The sequence below is a fragment of the Oncorhynchus gorbuscha genome, linkage group LG01, assembly GCF_021184085.1.
Source record: "Oncorhynchus gorbuscha isolate QuinsamMale2020 ecotype Even-year linkage group LG01, OgorEven_v1.0, whole genome shotgun sequence".
NCBI lineage: Eukaryota > Metazoa > Chordata > Actinopteri > Salmoniformes > Salmonidae > Oncorhynchus > Oncorhynchus gorbuscha.
Window position 1 is genome coordinate 66,398,150 of NC_060173.1, and position 18,531 is coordinate 66,416,680.

The following is an 18,531-nucleotide window of genomic DNA, read 5'->3' on the forward strand; positions in this document are numbered from 1 at the left end:
TTCTTACCTACTATTGTCGGTATTAGTGTTGGTGTCATGGTTGTGTCCTGTATAACGGCAGTGTTCATGGCAGAAAGAAGCTGCTGTTGGATGTTGGGGAGGTCAGTAAATTCCGACACGGAGAGGGCATAACTGGGGTCATAGGATATCTTCTGTAATTCTCTGCTGTCAGAGCTCCTTGTTCCAATTACAAAAACTAACACCCCGAGCTCCTTGAGAGCAGAGGCTGGTGCATCCACATTGTCTCTTGACCGTCCACTACTGAGGAGAATGAGCATTTGTTTCACACCGTCCAATTGTCTACTCCCAGAGGATCTTGTGAATACATTTTCTTTCACAAACTTAAGAGCTGCTCCAGTATTAAGGGCTCTTCCCCCTTTGTGTGAGACGCCCCTCACAGAGTTCAACATGTCATTCTTTCTCAGAAATGAATTCAAATAAAAGTTTGCCACTGCACCGTCACTAAACTGAACCACAGCCACTCTGTCATTCTTTTGTTCCACATTGAGATTTTCAATGATTTTGTGGAGGAACTCCTGAATAGCTGGGAATCCTGTTCTGGTGTTATCTGATCCATCCAGAAGAAACACAATATCTCTCCTACTTCCATCACTTTCCACTGTCCAATACACAATAAAAAAAAAATAATATATGTGAAAACATATGACCTGTTATGTCAATAAACTAATCTGGTTCTTTATTAATAATTCTAGTCGGAAATCAACATTTCCAGTATAAAAGTTTAATATTTTCTTACCAACTCTAGGTACCTCCTGTGGTCGTACTTGAGCAAGATTTGTCTCCAAACTTTGCTGGATGTTTTGAAGGTTTGCAAAATCATGGACTGAATAAGTATAATTTGGAAGAGATGATATTGATTGCATTTCTTCCAAATCGGTCATCATTGATCCAATAGCAAATGTTACAACCCCCAAAGTCTTGAGGGCCCTGGAAGGACCTCGAGGAGAATCTCTAGATCTGCCACCAGTCAGAAGCACTAGGATCTGTTCAGCACCTTCATGACGTCGACTTGCAGCATTATTAGTAAAGACATTGTCCTTCACAAACTGGAGGGCCGTGCCAGTATATAGTGGCCTCCCACCCTTTGGCCTCAGATTTCTGACTGCTGAAAGCACATCATCTCTTGTCTTGTACGCATTCAGGTTAAAGTTCACTGCTGCACTGTTGCTGTACTGCAGAACAGCAACTTGATCTTTTCCCTTGTCGACATCAAACTTTTCCACCACTTTCGCAACAAACTCTCGTATATCTGTAAATCTACTCCTTACATCATCAGATCCATCAAGGAGGAAAACTATGTCTCTTTTCACACTGGAGCCTTGAACTAGGATGAAAATTGAACTAAATCAGCTAATTGTGCATGGTACATTATACACATTTCAAGCTACAGTATAAGCTACATATTTTGAAAATGATTGAAAAATATAACTTCTCTTTTATACACATTTTCAATTCAATTGTTTATTATTGTACTCTTTTTCACTCACCTAAGCCCGGTCTTACTGTATCTTTATGAGAGACAACTGCTGAGAGCAACTGTTGTCTAACAAGAGAAAGGTCAGAAAACTCTCTTAGCAAATATGCCTTATTAGGACTGTATGCAATGCTCTGCATCTCCGCTCCATCTGCATATTTTACCGCAACAGTCAAAAGCACTATTCCATCTGCCTTCAGACTCTCAGATGGAACCAGAACATCATCTTGTGATTTTCCCCCACTTATCAGTATCAGTATCTGAGGGATGCCCTCTTGGCGTCTACTTCCTGAGAAGGTATTAAAGACATTGTTTTTTACATAATCAAGAGCTTCCCCAGTGTTGCGGGACCTTCCTCCTTCAAGATTGATATTGCGTACTTCTGCCATGATATCAATCTTCGATGAGTACGTGTTCAATAGGAAATGAGTGGTAGGTTTGTTACTGTACTGGATCATAGCAACTTGTGCTTTGTCTGGCCCGATGTCAAGATGTTCAACAAATTGACCAAGGAAATCACAGATTGATTGGACACCTTTTTGCATCTCATCAGATCCATCAAGTAGAAATACAACATCAACCCCATCCACCCTCTGGATATCTGATGTCAACAAAGTGGAATTGTCTGAAATGAGCAAAAAAAAATTTGCACAACCAACAGGTCCATATATACTGCACATCTGTACTGAAATCACAATTTTTTTTATGACAACGCTGCCCTCTAATAGTAAGATTTGGAATAGATTCTCAGTGAATGACTGTGAATTTGTGATTTTAAAAGGCCTTAAGTGATGTAAACTTTTATCTTAATAATCTTACCAATGACAGTTGACATTTCAGGTGTTTCCCGAACACCATTTATTAAAGCTGTCACTGAAGAGTGTATGCTGTCAAGGTTGTTAAAATTGGAAACAGAAAAAGAGTCTCCTGGTTTAAAAGATATCATTTGTAACTCCAACGTATCAGCATTCCTTGTTCCAATGGTAAATGTTCTTACTCCATCCCCTCTCAATGACTGTGCTGGTCCCATTATATCATCACTAGATCTCCCTCCACTGAAGACAAATAGATATTGAGGCACACCCTCAGCACGTCTGCCTCCAGCTGAAGCTGTAAATACGGTGTCTCTCACAAACTGCAGGGCTGTGCCAGTGTTGAGAGGTCTTCCAACTGTGTGCCTCATTGATCTTATTGAATTAAGCACGTCATTTTTAGAAGAGTATGAATTCAGATAGAAATTGGGTGTGGCGTTCCCACTGTACTGAACAAGGGCCACCCGGTCGCCATTTTCCTCCACATTAAGAATCTCCACTACTTTCTCTGCAAAGCGACGAATCCCCTCAAAACCAGTGTTAGAGTTGTCAGATCCATCAATGAGAAATACAACATCCTTTTTGTCAGATTCTGAAATGAAGGTAAAGAGAAGTTGCAAAGGGAAAGAAAAGGCACTTTTTTTCAGAGAGGGCACAGAAAGCAACTGCGGTGATATCAAGGTCGTTGCTAGCATAAAACCATTGTCCAACTGAAATTTCAATAATCTTATTCTCTAAAGATGAAATATCTTGGACGCAAGTATATGGTTTCTTCAAAAGACATGCAATAACATAGATAAGATAATTTACCAAAATGCAGAAAACACGTGACACTACAACAAAATACAAATGGCCACAGCTTACCAAAATGAATGGTAGGAGCAGCTGGCTCTGGTTGATGGGATGCTTCTGTTAACAATGACAGCAATTCTTTCTGAATTGTGGGGTCTTCAAAATCAGTAATGGAAAGAGCATAATTGGGTTCATGAGATATTGTTTGCAATTCAAGTGTGTCTGCATCTCCTGTGCCAATACCGATTGAAATGACTCCCATTTCTTTGAGCTTTGTGACAGGAGTTCTGATATCATCAGTAGATCTTCCACCGCTCAGCAGTATTAGTATCTGTGGAACACCTTGCAGGCTTCTACTTCCACTGGATGCAGTAAAGACATTATCCCTCACATACTGGAGAGCTGCTCCAGTATTTAGAGGGCTTCCTCCTTTGTGCCTCAGACCTCGAACAGCATCAAGAACATCATCTTTTGTTGAATGCATACCCAAGTTGAAATTCATCTCTGCTGTGTCACTGTACTGAACCACAGACACATGATCTTTGTTCCCATCTACATTGAGTTTCTCCACAACTCTCTGCATAAAGTCTTGAATATCTGGGAATATTCTTCCGGAATCATCGGAACCATCAAGTAAAAATACAATGTCCCTCCTGTCGTCCGTTGTTGCATCTATAACCATTCATAAAATGGGTTAATGGTAAAGAATAACTTTTAAAATATACATATAAAGATTTCAACAAACACCTCTGTGTTTTGGGGAAATGAAATACATCAATAAAGTGCTAACTCAAATGACCAACTACAGCATAGCTGTTGCCATGATTGCATTCTTACCTATTAGTGTTGTTGGCAAGTCAGGAGTAGTTATTGCAACTCTCTGAACAGCCGAGAACACTTGCTGTTGAATGTTTGGGAGATCATTGTAATTTGGAGCATAGAAAGCATAGCTGGGTTCATCTGAAATAGTTTGAAGCTCAAGCGTATCAGCATTCCTCATCCCCACCACTATTGCCATCACATCAATTGCTTTCAAGTTTTTCACTGCATTTCTGACATCATCATTGGACCTTCCCCCACTCAATAAAACCAGAATCTGAGGGATGCCCTCTTGGCGTCTACTTCCGGAGGAGGCAGTAAAGATGTTATCCCTGACATACTGGAGAGCTACCCCAGTGTTGAGGGTGATCCCTCCTTTGTGCCTCAGTTGTCTTACAGCGTCAACAATGTCTTGCTTTGTTGTGTAAGTGTTCAGATAGAAGTGGGCCTCTGGTTCTTTGCTATACTGCACCACAGAGACTTGATCTCTAGTCTCCTGCACTGTGAGTTTCTCCACTACTCTTTGAACAAAGTCACGCATTGCCTCAAATCCATTTAGAGTTTCATCAGAGCCATCCAGTAAAAATACAACATCAAGTTGTTTGGATTCAGTGTTATCTAGAAATGCACATGAATTAAATGAAATTCTCAGGTAAAATGATCAAGAAAGATCATGTATATTTGTGACTAGCAAATGATACCAACATATTTCAAAAGGCATGCATAAAGCAGTATCATGAATGTGCTGAATTTTCAGCAAGAATGTAGTAACCTGAAATGTAACAGATTAAAGTGCATAATGAAGAGAGGTAGAAATATTACTCCTTACCTACTACAGTTGGTTGATACACTCTTGGCTGACGAGGGACCCTTTTAACAAATGACAAAAGCTGCTGTTGAACGCTTTCAAGGTCATCAAACCGAGGGACAGAAAGGGCATAGGAGGGAATATGTGCGATCATTTGGAGCTCTAGAATGTCTGAATTCCTCGTACCAATACTGAATGGTACAATTCTGCCCTGTTTCAAAGCAGCAGCAGCACTTCCAACATCATCTTGAGATTTGCCACCACTTAGTAGTATCAGTATCTGAGGGATGCCTTCTTGGCTTCTGCTTCCCGAGGAGGCAGTAAAGACATTGTCCTTTACGTACTGGAGGGCTGCCCCGGTGTTGAGGGGTCTACCCCCTTTGTGCTGTAGGCTTCGAATAGAACCTAGAACACTTTGTTTTTCTGGATATGTGTTCAGTAAGAAATGGGCCTCTGGAGTTCTGCTGTACTGAACCACAGAAACTCGATCTTTGTTCTCTCCAACATTGAGGTTCTCCACCAATCTTTGAACAAATCCGCACATGGCTGGAAATCCACTCCTACTATCATCAGACCCATCCAATAGGAACACTATGTCTCTCTGTGCAGCATCTAATTCAACTAAGAAAACATTGAAGGACCTATTTAATAATAAAACCACTAAATATATGCATTAATGCATTCACAAGGGCAGCATGTCAATAGAATGTTGTAAAGTAGACCAAAACATTGCAAAATGGTCTGAAATATTCTCCATAATATATTTTAACTACGATGACTATCACGTCATAACATAGCTCTATGCAACATGCAAAGAAATAGTAAGTGAAAGTAAAGTGAGTTCAAATGGTCTCAAATGTCAAAACATTTAAGAAAGTTTGTAGATAAAGAGCTTGAGTTTTAAGAAAAAAAATGTAGATGTGAAATCAAACACTCGTTCCATGAAGAAAGGGGAAGATTGTATGCTGAGATGAGAATCTAAACTAGCTTAAAATAACTAGACAATGATGTACTGTATCATTGGCTCAAAAAAGAGCTTAAGCTGAAAGGACCAGAAAAGCATAGTTTCCTGATTTTAAACAATCAAGAATATAATTACTTTTCTGGAATGTGGAACAAGAAAGAGAAGATTTGGCATTGTTATGCCAATAGAAATGTATTTGATGCAAGTAGAACAGTAACCATTCCAGCACCAGCTCTGGTGTTTTGTTCATAAAAGTAGGATTATATAGCGTAACCATTCAAAGATGCTGGCCTCTATTCAAAGCAGGAAATTTGAGGGAATGTAAAACTGATCCATATACTTTCTTCAAAGAATGGCGCAGTTACATAAGTAATCAAACCAGTCAAGACCAATATTTGATAGAAGAAAAATGAATGACATCTGGGAAAGTCAACTTAATTGTTGATGCAGAGTCATGGTGGTTCTTACCGACAATAGTGGGGGGCTCAATTCCCATTTTTGACTGGACAAAGGCAAGGATCTCTGGCTGTATGGACAAAAGTTCACCAAAGACTGGTAGGTTGAAAATAAATCTGGAAGAGTAGGCAATGCTCTGCAGCTCCTCTTGCCTGACATTTTTCATCCCAATGGCAAACGAAAGAACCCCAAGGCGTTTGAGATCAGATGCAGCAGCTGTGACGTCATCACTGGACTCTCCACCAATTAACAAAAACAAAATCTGAGGAACCCCTTCCAGATGTCGACTCCCGGACGAAGCAGTGAAAACATTGTCCCTAACATACTGAAGAGCTGCCCCGGTGTTGCGGGGTCTTCCTCCTTTATGCCTTAGGCTTCTAACAGCGTAGATGACAGCCCTTTTTGTTTTGTGAGCTTTCAGGTGGAAGTACTCCGCAGCGTCGTCACTGTATTGCACAACAGCAACTCGAACATTGTCCCCATCGATGTCAAGTTCATTTGCCATTCTTCGTATAAACTCTCTGATGGCAGGCAATCCATTTCTGGAGTCGTCTGAACCATCAAGGAGAAACACTATGTCCCTTTTGCTGCTCACTGTATCCGTATCCACTAGGTGATGAAGATAGATAAAAATGGGATACATTGACTAACAATTATATAATAGAAAATGAATGTAAGATGTAAAAAACAACCAAACATTGTTAAGAATGTTTGAAGCTGAATATTTACACAAGACAGTGAAAAAATATCAATGACAGAATAAATTAATCCAAGATTATGGTTGGTTGTCTGTATTAATACATATTTGCATGCATATCTGCAAGGGTGAATGAGAAGCTGGAACACTGTAGGCAGGTTTTGGGAGTGCCGTTCTGAGATAGTATCATCACAAGCAGAACAACATGGAACCATCTTTTCAACACAAATATGTGAAGTTTAGTTTATCCATACATGGTTGAGGTAAGAAAGGAATAGAGTGAATAGAGTGAAATAGGGGGAAATTATTTTGTTTTAAGAGAATAAAAAGCCAATAAATGCTCTGAATCAAAGGTTTTCTCAACCATGCAACTAAAGACGAGAACGTTTCTATCAAAATGCACAATGTATCGACATTGTAGGAAATACTATGTTGACCAAAGTCTTAGGCATCCATGTATTTATCATGCTTCAATTTCAGCATTGTTCCAAAGAAAAAGAATACGGTATGTTTCTTGTATTTAGCATACTCATATCCAAGTTGGAGTTCTTACCTACTAAATCAGGAATTCCATGAGTCACAGGAGCCACAGCTTCTTCTGTGTCTTTTGACATTCTTTTAAGAAGAGCAACAAACTGTGGATGGATTGAGGGCAACTCAGACAACTCAGAGACCTGGAATGTGAAACCGGGTTGGAAGGAAATTATTTCCAACTCACGGAAATTGGCGTCCCCAACTCCGACCCCTATTGACACAATTTCCAGATCTTTAAGAGCTACAGCAGGGCCCGTAACATCATCTCTGGATTTCTTGCTAGTCAAAAGGATCAGGACCTGGGGTACACCTTCCAGTCGTCTACTGCCAGAGGAGGCAGTAAAGATGTTATGTCTCACAAACTGGAGAGCTGCCCCAGTGTTTAGGCTCCTTCCACCCTTGTGCCTCATATTACTTATGGCGTGAATAACGGCATCCTTTGTTTTGTGCGAGTTCAGATAGAAATGGGCCTCTGGTTTGTCAGAGTACTGAACCAGAGAAACTCTTTCTCTGTTTTCCTCCACAGAGAGTTTATCCACTACACTTTGAACAAAGTCTCGCAATGCTGGGAATCCACTCCTTGTGCCATCAGAACCATCCAGCAGGAATACAATATCTCTTTTCATAGCATCAGCATGAACTGAGGCTGAGACACAACAATAAGGCACATTTAGAAGAAACAAACAGCACAGCACAAAGAGCATCATCAAGAGCAAAGACAATGACAGGCGTGTCACACAACATAGAATATGAGAAAAGCTTTTGCTTACCTTCCTCCAAGACGACCTTCAGATTTTCCTTGGAAAGGCTCACATAGCTATTGAGCTTTTGTTGGACCGTACTGAGCTGGCTGAATTCCTTCACGTTGAAAGCAAAGGATGGGTTGTGAGAAATAGCCTCAATTTGCTTAGGGTCTGCATCCTTGACACCAACGCCAAATGGTACCACTCCATCGGTCTTTAAAGCACCAGCAGACTCCTTCACGCTATCCTTAGACTTGCCTCCGGTCAAAACAATCAAAAACTGGGGTACATTTTGAGCCGCCCGACTACCATGAACTGGGGACAGGATGGTGTCCTTCATGAATTTCAAAGCCATTCCGGTGTTCAGACTCCGTCCACCAGACAGTCTTAGATCATTAACAGCCCTTAAAACTTCAGCCTTATCCTTATATGTATTCAGGTAGAAATTGGGAGCTGGCCTCTCACTATGCTGGACAACTGAAATCCGCACTCTATCTTGTCCAATATCAAGAGGCTCAATGACTTTGATGATAAAGTCCCGGATGTAGGGGAAATCTGCTCGGACATTATCAGAGCCGTCAATCAGGAACGCAACATCCCTCTCGCCTCCAACGACTGCTGCAGGAAAAGAGGAAAGGTAACACCACCTTCAGTTCTCTCAGTCAATAGCATTATAATGCAGTTTGTTCTATTTAATATGCACTGTTTAACCCAACATGTAGCAAGAAAGCTAAAATACAACATAAAGCTCACCAGGTTCCTCGGTTATTTCTGTTTCTGTGATATCTGTATCTCCAACCACAGTAGTCAAAGGAGTCATGATCTGTTCAACAACACTTGGCAGGTCAGCAAATCGGCTTTCATGGTAAGCCAAGTTTGGAACAAAAGCGACCGTCTTCAAGTAGTCCTCATCTGCCTGGCCAGCACTGACTGTGAAGGTCAGTACACCCGCCACGGCCACTTTGTCTGCTATCCTTTTAACCTCATCCTGGGATGGGCCTCCAGTGATCAGGAGAAGCACCTGTTGGACACCTTGCCTCTTACGTGACCCAGTCGAGGCCTGGAACATGTTGGTAAGTGCGTAATCCATTGCCGCTCCCGTGTTCAAAGCAGACCCTCCCATTAGCCTGAGCTCACCCAGGCTAGCCAGCACATCTTGCTTTGTGTTGTACGTGTTCAGATAGAATTCAATTTTTGGGTTCTCTGCGAATTGCATGAGACCGATGCGCACCCTGTCGGGCCGCACGTCCAGCTGGTTTACCACACTGGCAATGAAATCCCGCACGTACGGAAGGTTGGCACCCCCAATGTAGCTAGAGCCATCCACCATAAAGATGATGTCTCTGACTACTCGCTGGGTCTGCACTGTTGTGATTTCAACCACTGAGGAAAACAGGGGAGGGAAAAAACATCATTACATCTATTCTAATGTTCAAGTCACAAATATTAGATGTCAATGATTTTTAAATGCCTTATGGAGTCTTGGGATAAGAAAATATCACCTTACATGTTAGGGGTAAATTACATTTAAGTAGCTAGTATCAAGCATAGTGACGATAGGATAGGAGCATTACCTGGCTCTGTCGGTCCCTCAATCACCACAACCCCCGATAGAGTGGAGAGGGGAGAGACAATCAACTTGGGGTTGCGGATCAATGCGCGGAAGTCCTTCAGCATGAACACCAAGCTCTCATCAAAGGCAATCTGCTTCAGCTCCTGCTCATCGGCCGTCTTAGAGCCGGCAGCCAGGGTCAGAACCCCCATGCGCTGCAGTGCCTCTGCAGCCTGCCCCACACTGTCGCTGGACTTCTTACTGGTCAACAACAGAACCAGCTGGGGCACGCCCTGCTTAATACGACTCCCCTTGTCAGCCCTCAGCGTACTGGTCCTCACAAAGTCCAGGGCCGCCCCGATGTTCACCACTTGTCCTGGTCTTGGCTTGAGTCTGCCCAGGGCTGCACTCAGGTCTTCCTTGGATCCATATGCGTTCAGCTCAATCTCATCCCTGGCAGTGTTGCTGAACTGGGTCACACCCACTTGCACTTGATCCGGTCCGATCGGCATGGTGTCAACAAACCTTTTGATAAACTCACGAAGAGAGTTGATCAATGTGGCACCCATAGTGCTGTCAACGAGAAAAATGATATCCCTTTTTCCCACTTCCAAGGCTGAAAGAGAAAATACAGTAACGTGTTAGAATAATCTATGTAAAAGCTAGCTATTATTAGCTAAATAAAGCTACTAAAGCTGTGATACTCTCTTGATGATCGGATTAATTGCATCTGTGCTTAGCCTCTTACAAATGTACTTAATTAATAATTAATGCCCTATTTAACATGACTGAATGCATTCACAAAGCATTCCATGTTTAATAAAGGCACTAACAAATTACTTCTTTTTCAGACATTTATTCATATTAGTAAAGTTGTAACATCTGAAGAAGTATGAAATGGCATCTGAATTGCTGCAAATTATACAAATACAACTGTGTGACATTCTGGGAATTAGAGAATGGTGCCAATTTGGAGGTGTTGAAGATTAATTGCATTTTATAATACTTGTTTAGGAGAAGGGGGTAACTGTAATTTACTTAAAAAAATGAATAGCTTCTACTTTACAATAGGGCCCACCAATGAAATGAAAACCTGATGCAATAAAATTACGTTCCTGCTTCACAGGAAGAGATGAAAAGATTAATAGGAAATCTAGAAAACCGTATACACAGATATCTACATATAAGTAAGACAGCAAGATAACAAAACTATACCAAACCTACTATATCAGGTTGCTTTTTTGTATGTCAGCAAATTTCATTTCAGCAAATTTAATAAACTATTTTCAGTATTCAGTTCATTTTGTTAGTTTTGTAATGCTTGTGCATTTGTTAGGTATGTTAACAAGCTGGTTAATGTTAGAAATCAGGTCAAGATGCTATCTTGTCTTTCTATTGTTATAACTGTCCTCACAATGCATAGTCCTCACAACATATTTGTGAAATGTTAACCATTTCAATACTAATACAGTATTATATTGAACTATTAGATTGAGATCAACACTCAACCCCCAAATTTCAAGCATGTGCTGTCTTACAATTAGATTAAGTACAATGATTTATTAACGCCTTACTTGAAGAGGGTATACACCTGTATTCATAACGACCAAAACATTCATAACACATCTATGCAAGATGTGTTTTTGAAAGAAAAGTCCATTTCCATTACAGTACAAAAATATTTTTCCATCTAAATAGATAAATATATAATGAGAACCAAAGTGTGTCAGGTAGCCTAAAACCAGTAAGTAGAATGTTGATGGTTCAAATACAATGGCTAATAGGTGATCTTGTGGAAGTGAGCCAGATGTGTGTAGATGTTCTATGTGTGCCTCATTTGGGACTATTCTCTTGGTTCCATTTTGCCAGGATACATTTAAAGATCCATTATTCAACTTTATGTAGGACCTGACAGACTTCAGATAGAAATGTGAGTTAATCTGTCATTCTCATTGAAAGCAAGTCTAATAAGCAGTAGATCCGTTCCATGTGCAATATTTTAAACTATTTTTGTCTTTTTACTGTCGGTTTTATACACCAGCTTCAAACAGCTGAAAATATATTTCACAGCGGTTAAGATATGACAATGATTCCCTACACTATATACACTATACTATATTGCTTGTTTTGGCACAAACTGAAATCAAGCTAATTTTAGCAACTAGGAAATGACAGGGCTATGTCTACATATTACACCTTTAAATTACTATTTGTTGTGTTGCCATTTGTGGCCTTGAGCAAAGCAATATCAATGGGCAGCCTAATGCTCTGAGGCTGACACTGTGCTGCTCTCAGCCTGTTGTGTGTGTTTTGCCAGGGGGTTGGGCACTGCGTCGGTCATTTTGAAAATGTCTCTTGAACAATGATGAATGTGTAATTAAGGTGTTATAAAAGTATCACATATACCCGCTTCAAATTAGGTGTCAGCGATGTATTATTCTTACCTCGAGCATGAAATCAGCTAGAAGACACACTTAATCATTTTTTTTCATGAATCCCCCACCCAATCCTACCTTGCATTGAAGTTACCTACCTTCTGTGAATTCATTCTGAATGACAATGGTGCGCTGGGCCACTGCATTAACATATGGTAGCAACTGGTCACCCAAGCTTGCCACTGCCCTGAAATCGGGGGCTGACAGAACAAAGCTCTTGTCTGTGGCGATAGTCTCCAGCTCGGCTGTAGCCTCGCCGCCGACCACCACGCCAAACGTGATAATGCTCGCTGCCTTAAGAGCCCTGTCACCCGCACTGAAATCGTCATTGGACGGCCCGGCACTGATCACCACCAGAGCTTGGGGCACCCCCTCCTCTGCCCTGCCCCCTGATGCCGGAGTCAACAGGCTCCCAGCGACATTCTCCAAGGCGGCTCCAAGGTTAGCCTCATCGCCGCCTGTGAACTGAAGGGCCTTCACAGCGTCCAGGACAGCGGCTTTGGTGTCATAGCTATTTAGAAAGAACTGAATCTCTAGGTCCGCGCTGTACAGAGCCACAGCCACCCGAATTGTGTCCCTGCCCACATCGAGGCCCTCAATGACTTTCATAGCCAAATCGCGCACGCGGGGGAAGTTGGCCGCTCCAACGTTCTCAGATCCGTCAATTAAGAGTACAAGGTCAGCTGACTCTTGTGCTTAAAAGGGAGAGAGAGAGAGAGAGAGAGAGAGAGAAACAAAACAGAAACAAAATGCAACGTGAAAGCGTTAAAACAGAGAAAGAGAGAGAAAGAGAAAGTGCTGGCGCATCATTGCATGTGACATTCATGATGAACACAATCAATCATTAAAAAAACATCACAAAAGCACATTATACTGCATGTAGGCTGAACCAAGGAGTGATTAGATCTGGAGCTCAAAGGATGATGTGTGCAAATTAATCTGAGCATGACCCTGTAGCTTGCTAAAATACCCCACAAATGTATTATTCTGCTAAATGTGTTATTTATGATTATCTAAAAAAAAACTGAAGAGCGGTGTGAAAATGAACTACACCAACAGAACATTACCAATTTAGCACTGTACTCATAATATACTCATAGTGTTTTTTTAACATATGTATAAGACAATGTATAATGTGTATTGTAAAAATGTTTCTCCTTTTATCTGTCTTATATCAGTTTGGGTTCTATGATAATGCACCTAAACATAACCTCCTGCCAACTCCATTGAGTTCAGCCACCCCATGCAGACTCATGTTACAGACCTCAGAGATAATAAGTACCAGTCATGACCCTGTGGCCCATCCTTGATGCTTAAGAGCCCTTACCACTAATCAAGAGAATAAATAACTATTCTATAACATTTGTTTCATACATTGTGCTAAGCTGTTATCTTTTAAATCTCTCGATCTAGGCTCTGCTGCAAGTCAAGGATGAGTCCAGGGCAGGTTCATCACTGTTTCAGTTGTAGAATAGTAAGCACATATTTGAGTTACTGATAAAACATAGCCTAAACACAAACAAACATTAACAAGACACACAAGCAGTGGGTGGGTGGTTAGCCATTGTTAAAAGTTGCGCCGTGTTTCGGGAGGCCGTAATGGAACAGCTTGTCACCGCTATTGATTCACTGCTGATACTTGGAGATTTGTTTAAAATCAGACAAAAGCATTTGTGATTTTTGTAGGGCAAATATAATGGACTGAAGGTGTTTTGCATATCTGTCTTTATTTTATTATAGAGAATAAAAGAGATTATATAATTGAATATCCTGTTACTGTGTCATGTAAATAGATGATAATCCTTCTGTAGCAGTCTGTCACAAACGTTAAATTGTTTGAATATCCTGCTTGTAACGGTTACATAGTCAATGTTGGTTGTAACAAACTAAACTGGCAAATGAAGAGCGATATGTCTTTACCATATCAAATAAGCAATGGATATTCCCATTGACTGAGATGGCATGTTCTCAGTTCATGCGCAAGCTTTATAAATTTGGTCAATCTGGCTTGGAAGAGACATAGCAGCCATCAGAAGCCCTCTTCTGAGAAGCATTTAGTGTCAATCACATGCAAACCTGGGTGGTGTTCTGAAAGTGTTACGGGCAAATAAAATATGATGAGAAACAGTGATGTTAATGGGTGCCGGACAGTGGATGATAAATGAGGGTTATCGTGTAAAATACCCCTTAATTGTGTTAATAGAGGACTCGATCCAGACATGGCCACACATGTGTAGCTACTTTCTTCTCTTATGATGATGTGGTCATTAGTATGGTAGTGACTCAGGCCCCCTGTTATTACCTGTCACGTCTCGAGGCACTTCTTTGGCTTCGACAGCCATCGGGGTGCCCCCGGCCTGAGTGACTGCGCCGCACAAGCCCACCACTAAGTCCTGGATAATACCCTTCAGGGCCTGGAAAGAGTCTACACTGAATATGTGTATGTCCTGTGGCACACTAGCCATCTCCCTGAGCTCCCAGTCCACGGCGTCCTGCACCCCCACCGCAAACATGCTCACCCCTGCTAGCCGCAGCACCTGCGCCGGCTCAGCCACGTCATCCTGGGAGCGCCCATCTGTCAGGATCACCACCGCCTGCGCCACACCCACACCAGCGCGGCTACCAGCCGCTGCGTTCAGGTGGGCCCGGATGAGAAAGTCCAAGCCCAGACCCGTCCGGGTGCCACCCCCCCGGTATGCCATGGCCCGGATATGGGCCAGGGCCCCCAGCGGAGATGGGTATGTGTTCAATTGGAACTCAGTTTTGGGCGAGCCGCTGTACTGGACGAGGGCGAACTGAAATCTGCCACCGCCACCCTCATGCAGTGCTTTAACCACGCTGTACAGAAACTGTCGGACATGCTCAAAGTTCTCTTGTCCCATGCTCCAGGACGAATCCACAAGAAAGTATATATCGGCAGCCAGGCCTTGTGCGCAATCTTCAAAAGAAGAAACTTGGTTTTGAGGACTCTCACCGTGCCGAGACAGAGGCAAGTCCAGTGGTATGGCTGTAACCTGTTAATGTACCGAACAACAGTACCGCTGGAAACTAGGCCAATTAACTTGTGCTAAAATATTACACCTTAGTTCACCTCACCTGCCAAAATGCTACCATAAACTAGGCAGAACTGTGAGGCCAGGGTACCAACATGACACTGGACTTGCATTCTAAGGCAACAGTGATTCCTGAGTAGACCCCTTTTTTCATTCATGCCATGACAATCCCTCTGAGTTCCTGCAGGGAACTAGACACTTTGACTTGTTCCCAAACGTTTATTGTTTCAAGGAAGGCGGAAACTCAACCCATAAATATCAATACAACTCCACCTTAACAGCAATATTAGCATTGTCATTCCTACTTTTCGTTAAATGTCTGAAATGTTTTGATCATTTAATTATTTGTGCTGAAACCAACAAGGATGATCCGGTAAAAAGTACCCCCCCAAAATACAAAAAATAAGTAGGCCTTCCAGGTGCTACTAAGATTAATGGATATCTGAAGTGTGAAACGATACTGAGCATGGCTAAGAAAACTTCATTTTTGAATAGGGCTTAAGAGAGGGCACCACATGGGCCTGCAAGTTGAATTGAAGACAAAAACAGTGAGTCAAGCTTACCTTCCTGACCCTGGGCATCAAGTTTGGGCAGAAGTCCTGCGAACAGGACACCCAGAAGAGCGCACAGCGGTAACAGCCGGTGTTTCCTCATCTTCTACCTAGCACCAAAAAGAACACCTGCAAATGAAATAGAACAGAAAATGTTTATGCTCTTTTCAGCATTACAACAGGTAACAGTATCTATGGCAGGTATAATTCTGAAAATAATTTATATGACATCACAGTAGGGAAAGCAATGAAAGACTTGAATGTTGCAATTTTGCGAAGTAGTGCTAAATGTGTCCATTTCCCTTTAACATTTCCATCATCAAAACTTTATAACATCAGTATTAATTCATGAAATACAATGCAACATAATAATCCATCATAATTTTGAAATGGGCATATATTTCAAAATGAAAGGACTTATAAAGGCAAATGACTGAGTTATTTTAATTCTGACAGGGACATTATAAAGCTCCTTGAATACTCTAAATTAAGTTGTGACCTTTAGGTCTGGCATAGACCACTAACTCACACACAAACTCTGACACGCACATACCATCCCAAATCAGTTTGAGCAAAGAATTAAGGCTTGTCTGCACTGTCCTTGCCATATTAACTTTTGGAAGAAGAACTCAGGGCAATTGAAGCAAACTAAGTGTAAAGTAGTATTTCAGTTGAAATCCATTTCACCAGCAAATCCAATCTTCCAGAATTCTGGAGCTGCTCCAAATATCCATTTTCCTTCTTGTTTTCGTTCTCCACCCTTTCCCACTGTCATCACATGGTTTGAAGTTAAATTCCTAATGTCAACAGCATGTTTAGAGTTATTTTTACTCTTTAACACACCATTGGAGAAAAAAATACCTCATACTACCATCACATGGAGCTATATGCAGAAATATGTGATCCACTGCTACCACAATGTCAGCTAGGGCTTGCCAAGACTCTAACATTGGCGTTTTCAATGGCTTTTTCCCTTAACCACATCAACAACAGGCACTTGCCAGCAAATACCTCCAGTTCAGGGTTCAAATCAACAGCCACAGCTTTATGTCTCTGTCAGAGTGCTGTCATTGGTGTTTAATTTCTCCACCTGTTCAAAAAGCCAATCCACATTAGTATTGATCTACTGTTGTGTTCATAGGAGAGTTGTTGGACTGGAAAGACCAGTTTCACTTAGGGGTTTGTGTTTTATATTTAGTCAGCTTTCCCCCTTATTGTGATGTTAACGGAATTGGTGTCCCTAAACCTGGACGTTTTTTGCTAACCTGAGCTAATGTGACTAGAATGACGTTTTAAACAACAGCCAACTTTCTGAGACAGACATTTCTTATACAGGCAGAAATCTTACATTCTTGTTAATCTAACTGCAGTGTCCAATTTACAGTAGGTATTACAGTGAAAAATATCACGCTATTGTTTGAGGAGAGTGCACAACAACAAAACACTTTAATCATGGAAACTGGTTTGATACATTCACCTCTGAAATTAAATAATGTACTAACATTCAGTAATCTTGCTCTGATTTGTCAACCTAAGGCTCCCAGAGATAAAATATAGCATAGCTACATAAAACCAATTTTATATTCAAATGTAGGAACTGGGTTCTACAGTTTGAACCCCTGCTGTCTCTGGCCACACACCCACCCTGCCCGGCCAATAAGACATGTGAAGGTCAGTGTCTTTTCTGTAGGGAAGCTAATTATCCATCATGTATGACATTCCTGTGAGTGTGTAAACTTAACATTTTATTACCATAGCATTTTTGCATGTTCTCTATAGTTATGTACTTGCAAATGTATCAATTGACTGATCAGAGATGCAGCCAAGAGGCCCATGATCACTCTGGATGAACTGCAGAGATCTACAGCTGAGGTGGGAGACTCTGTCCATAGGACAACAATCAGTCATATATTGCACAAATCTGGCCTTTATGGAAGAGTGGCAAGAAGAAAGATAAAAGATATCCATAAAAAGTGTTGTTTAAAGTTTGCCACAGGCCACCTGGGAGACACACCAAACATGTGGAAGAAGGTGCTCTGGTCAGATGAAACCAAAATTGAACTTTTTGGCAACAATGCAAAACGTTATGTTTGGCGTAAAAGCAACACAGCTCATCACCCTGAACACACCATCCCCACTGTCAAACATGGTGGTGGCAGCATCATGGTTTGGGCCTGCTTTTCTTCAGCTGGGACAGGGAAGATGGTTAAAATTGATGGGAAGGTGGATGGAGCCAAATACAGGACCATTCTGGAAGAAAACCTGATGGAGTCTGCAAAAGACCTGAGACTGGGACGGGGATTTGTCTTCCAACAAGACAATGATCCAAAACATAAAGCAAAATCTACAATGGAATGGTTCAAAAATAAACATATCCAGGTGTTAGAATGGCCAAGTCAAAGTCCAGACCTGAATCCAATCGAGAATCTGTGGAAAGAACTGAAAACTGCTGTTCACAAATGCTCTCCATCCAACCTCACTGAGCTCGAGCTGTTTTGCAAGGAGGAATGGGAAAAAAATTCAGTCTCTCGATGTGCAAAACTGATAGAGACATACCCCAAGCGACTTACAGCTGTAATCGCAACAAAAGGTGGCACTACAAAGTATTAACTTAAGGGGGCTGAATAATTTTGCACGCCCAATTTTTCAGTTTTTGATTTGTTAAAAAAGTTTGAAATATCCAATAAATGTCGTTCCACTTCATGATTGTGTCCCACTTGTTGTTGATTCTTCACAAAAAAAATCAGTTTTATATCTTTATGTTTGAAGCCTGAAATGTGGCAAAAGGTCGCAAAGTTCAAGGGGGCCGAATACTTTCAC

General features: G+C 41.4%; 1 protein-coding gene across 11 annotated transcripts in view; it reads right to left on the reverse strand.

Moving 5' to 3' along the window:
• Positions 1 to 18,531, reverse strand: part of LOC124041178 (collagen alpha-3(VI) chain-like) — an 87,620-nt gene that overhangs the window by 42,621 nt on the left and 26,468 nt on the right. For 6 of the 11 annotated variants that reach the window (XM_046358486.1, XM_046358478.1, XM_046358468.1 and 3 more), the window contains exons 1-9: positions 7,397 to 8,017; positions 6,159 to 6,755; positions 4,748 to 5,347; positions 3,937 to 4,536; positions 3,172 to 3,771; positions 2,315 to 2,899; positions 1,509 to 2,120; positions 758 to 1,345; positions 8 to 619 (exon numbers count right to left, since the gene is read on the reverse strand). In XM_046358486.1, coding sequence (XP_046214442.1) covers positions 8 to 619; positions 758 to 1,345; positions 1,509 to 2,120; positions 2,315 to 2,899; positions 3,172 to 3,771; positions 3,937 to 4,536; positions 4,748 to 5,347; positions 6,159 to 6,755; positions 7,397 to 8,003 — 5,401 coding nt within the window. In that variant the 5' untranslated portion in view covers positions 8,004 to 8,017. Of the gene's footprint in view, positions 1 to 7; positions 620 to 757; positions 1,346 to 1,508; positions 2,121 to 2,314; positions 2,900 to 3,171; positions 3,772 to 3,936; positions 4,537 to 4,747; positions 5,348 to 6,158; positions 6,756 to 7,396; positions 8,018 to 8,147; positions 8,739 to 8,873; positions 9,504 to 9,694; positions 10,289 to 12,205; positions 12,803 to 14,409; positions 15,005 to 15,723; positions 15,841 to 18,531 lie in introns of those variants that run through there. The other 5 variants (XM_046358526.1, XM_046358516.1, XM_046358506.1 and 2 more) reach the window with 5 other exon arrangements.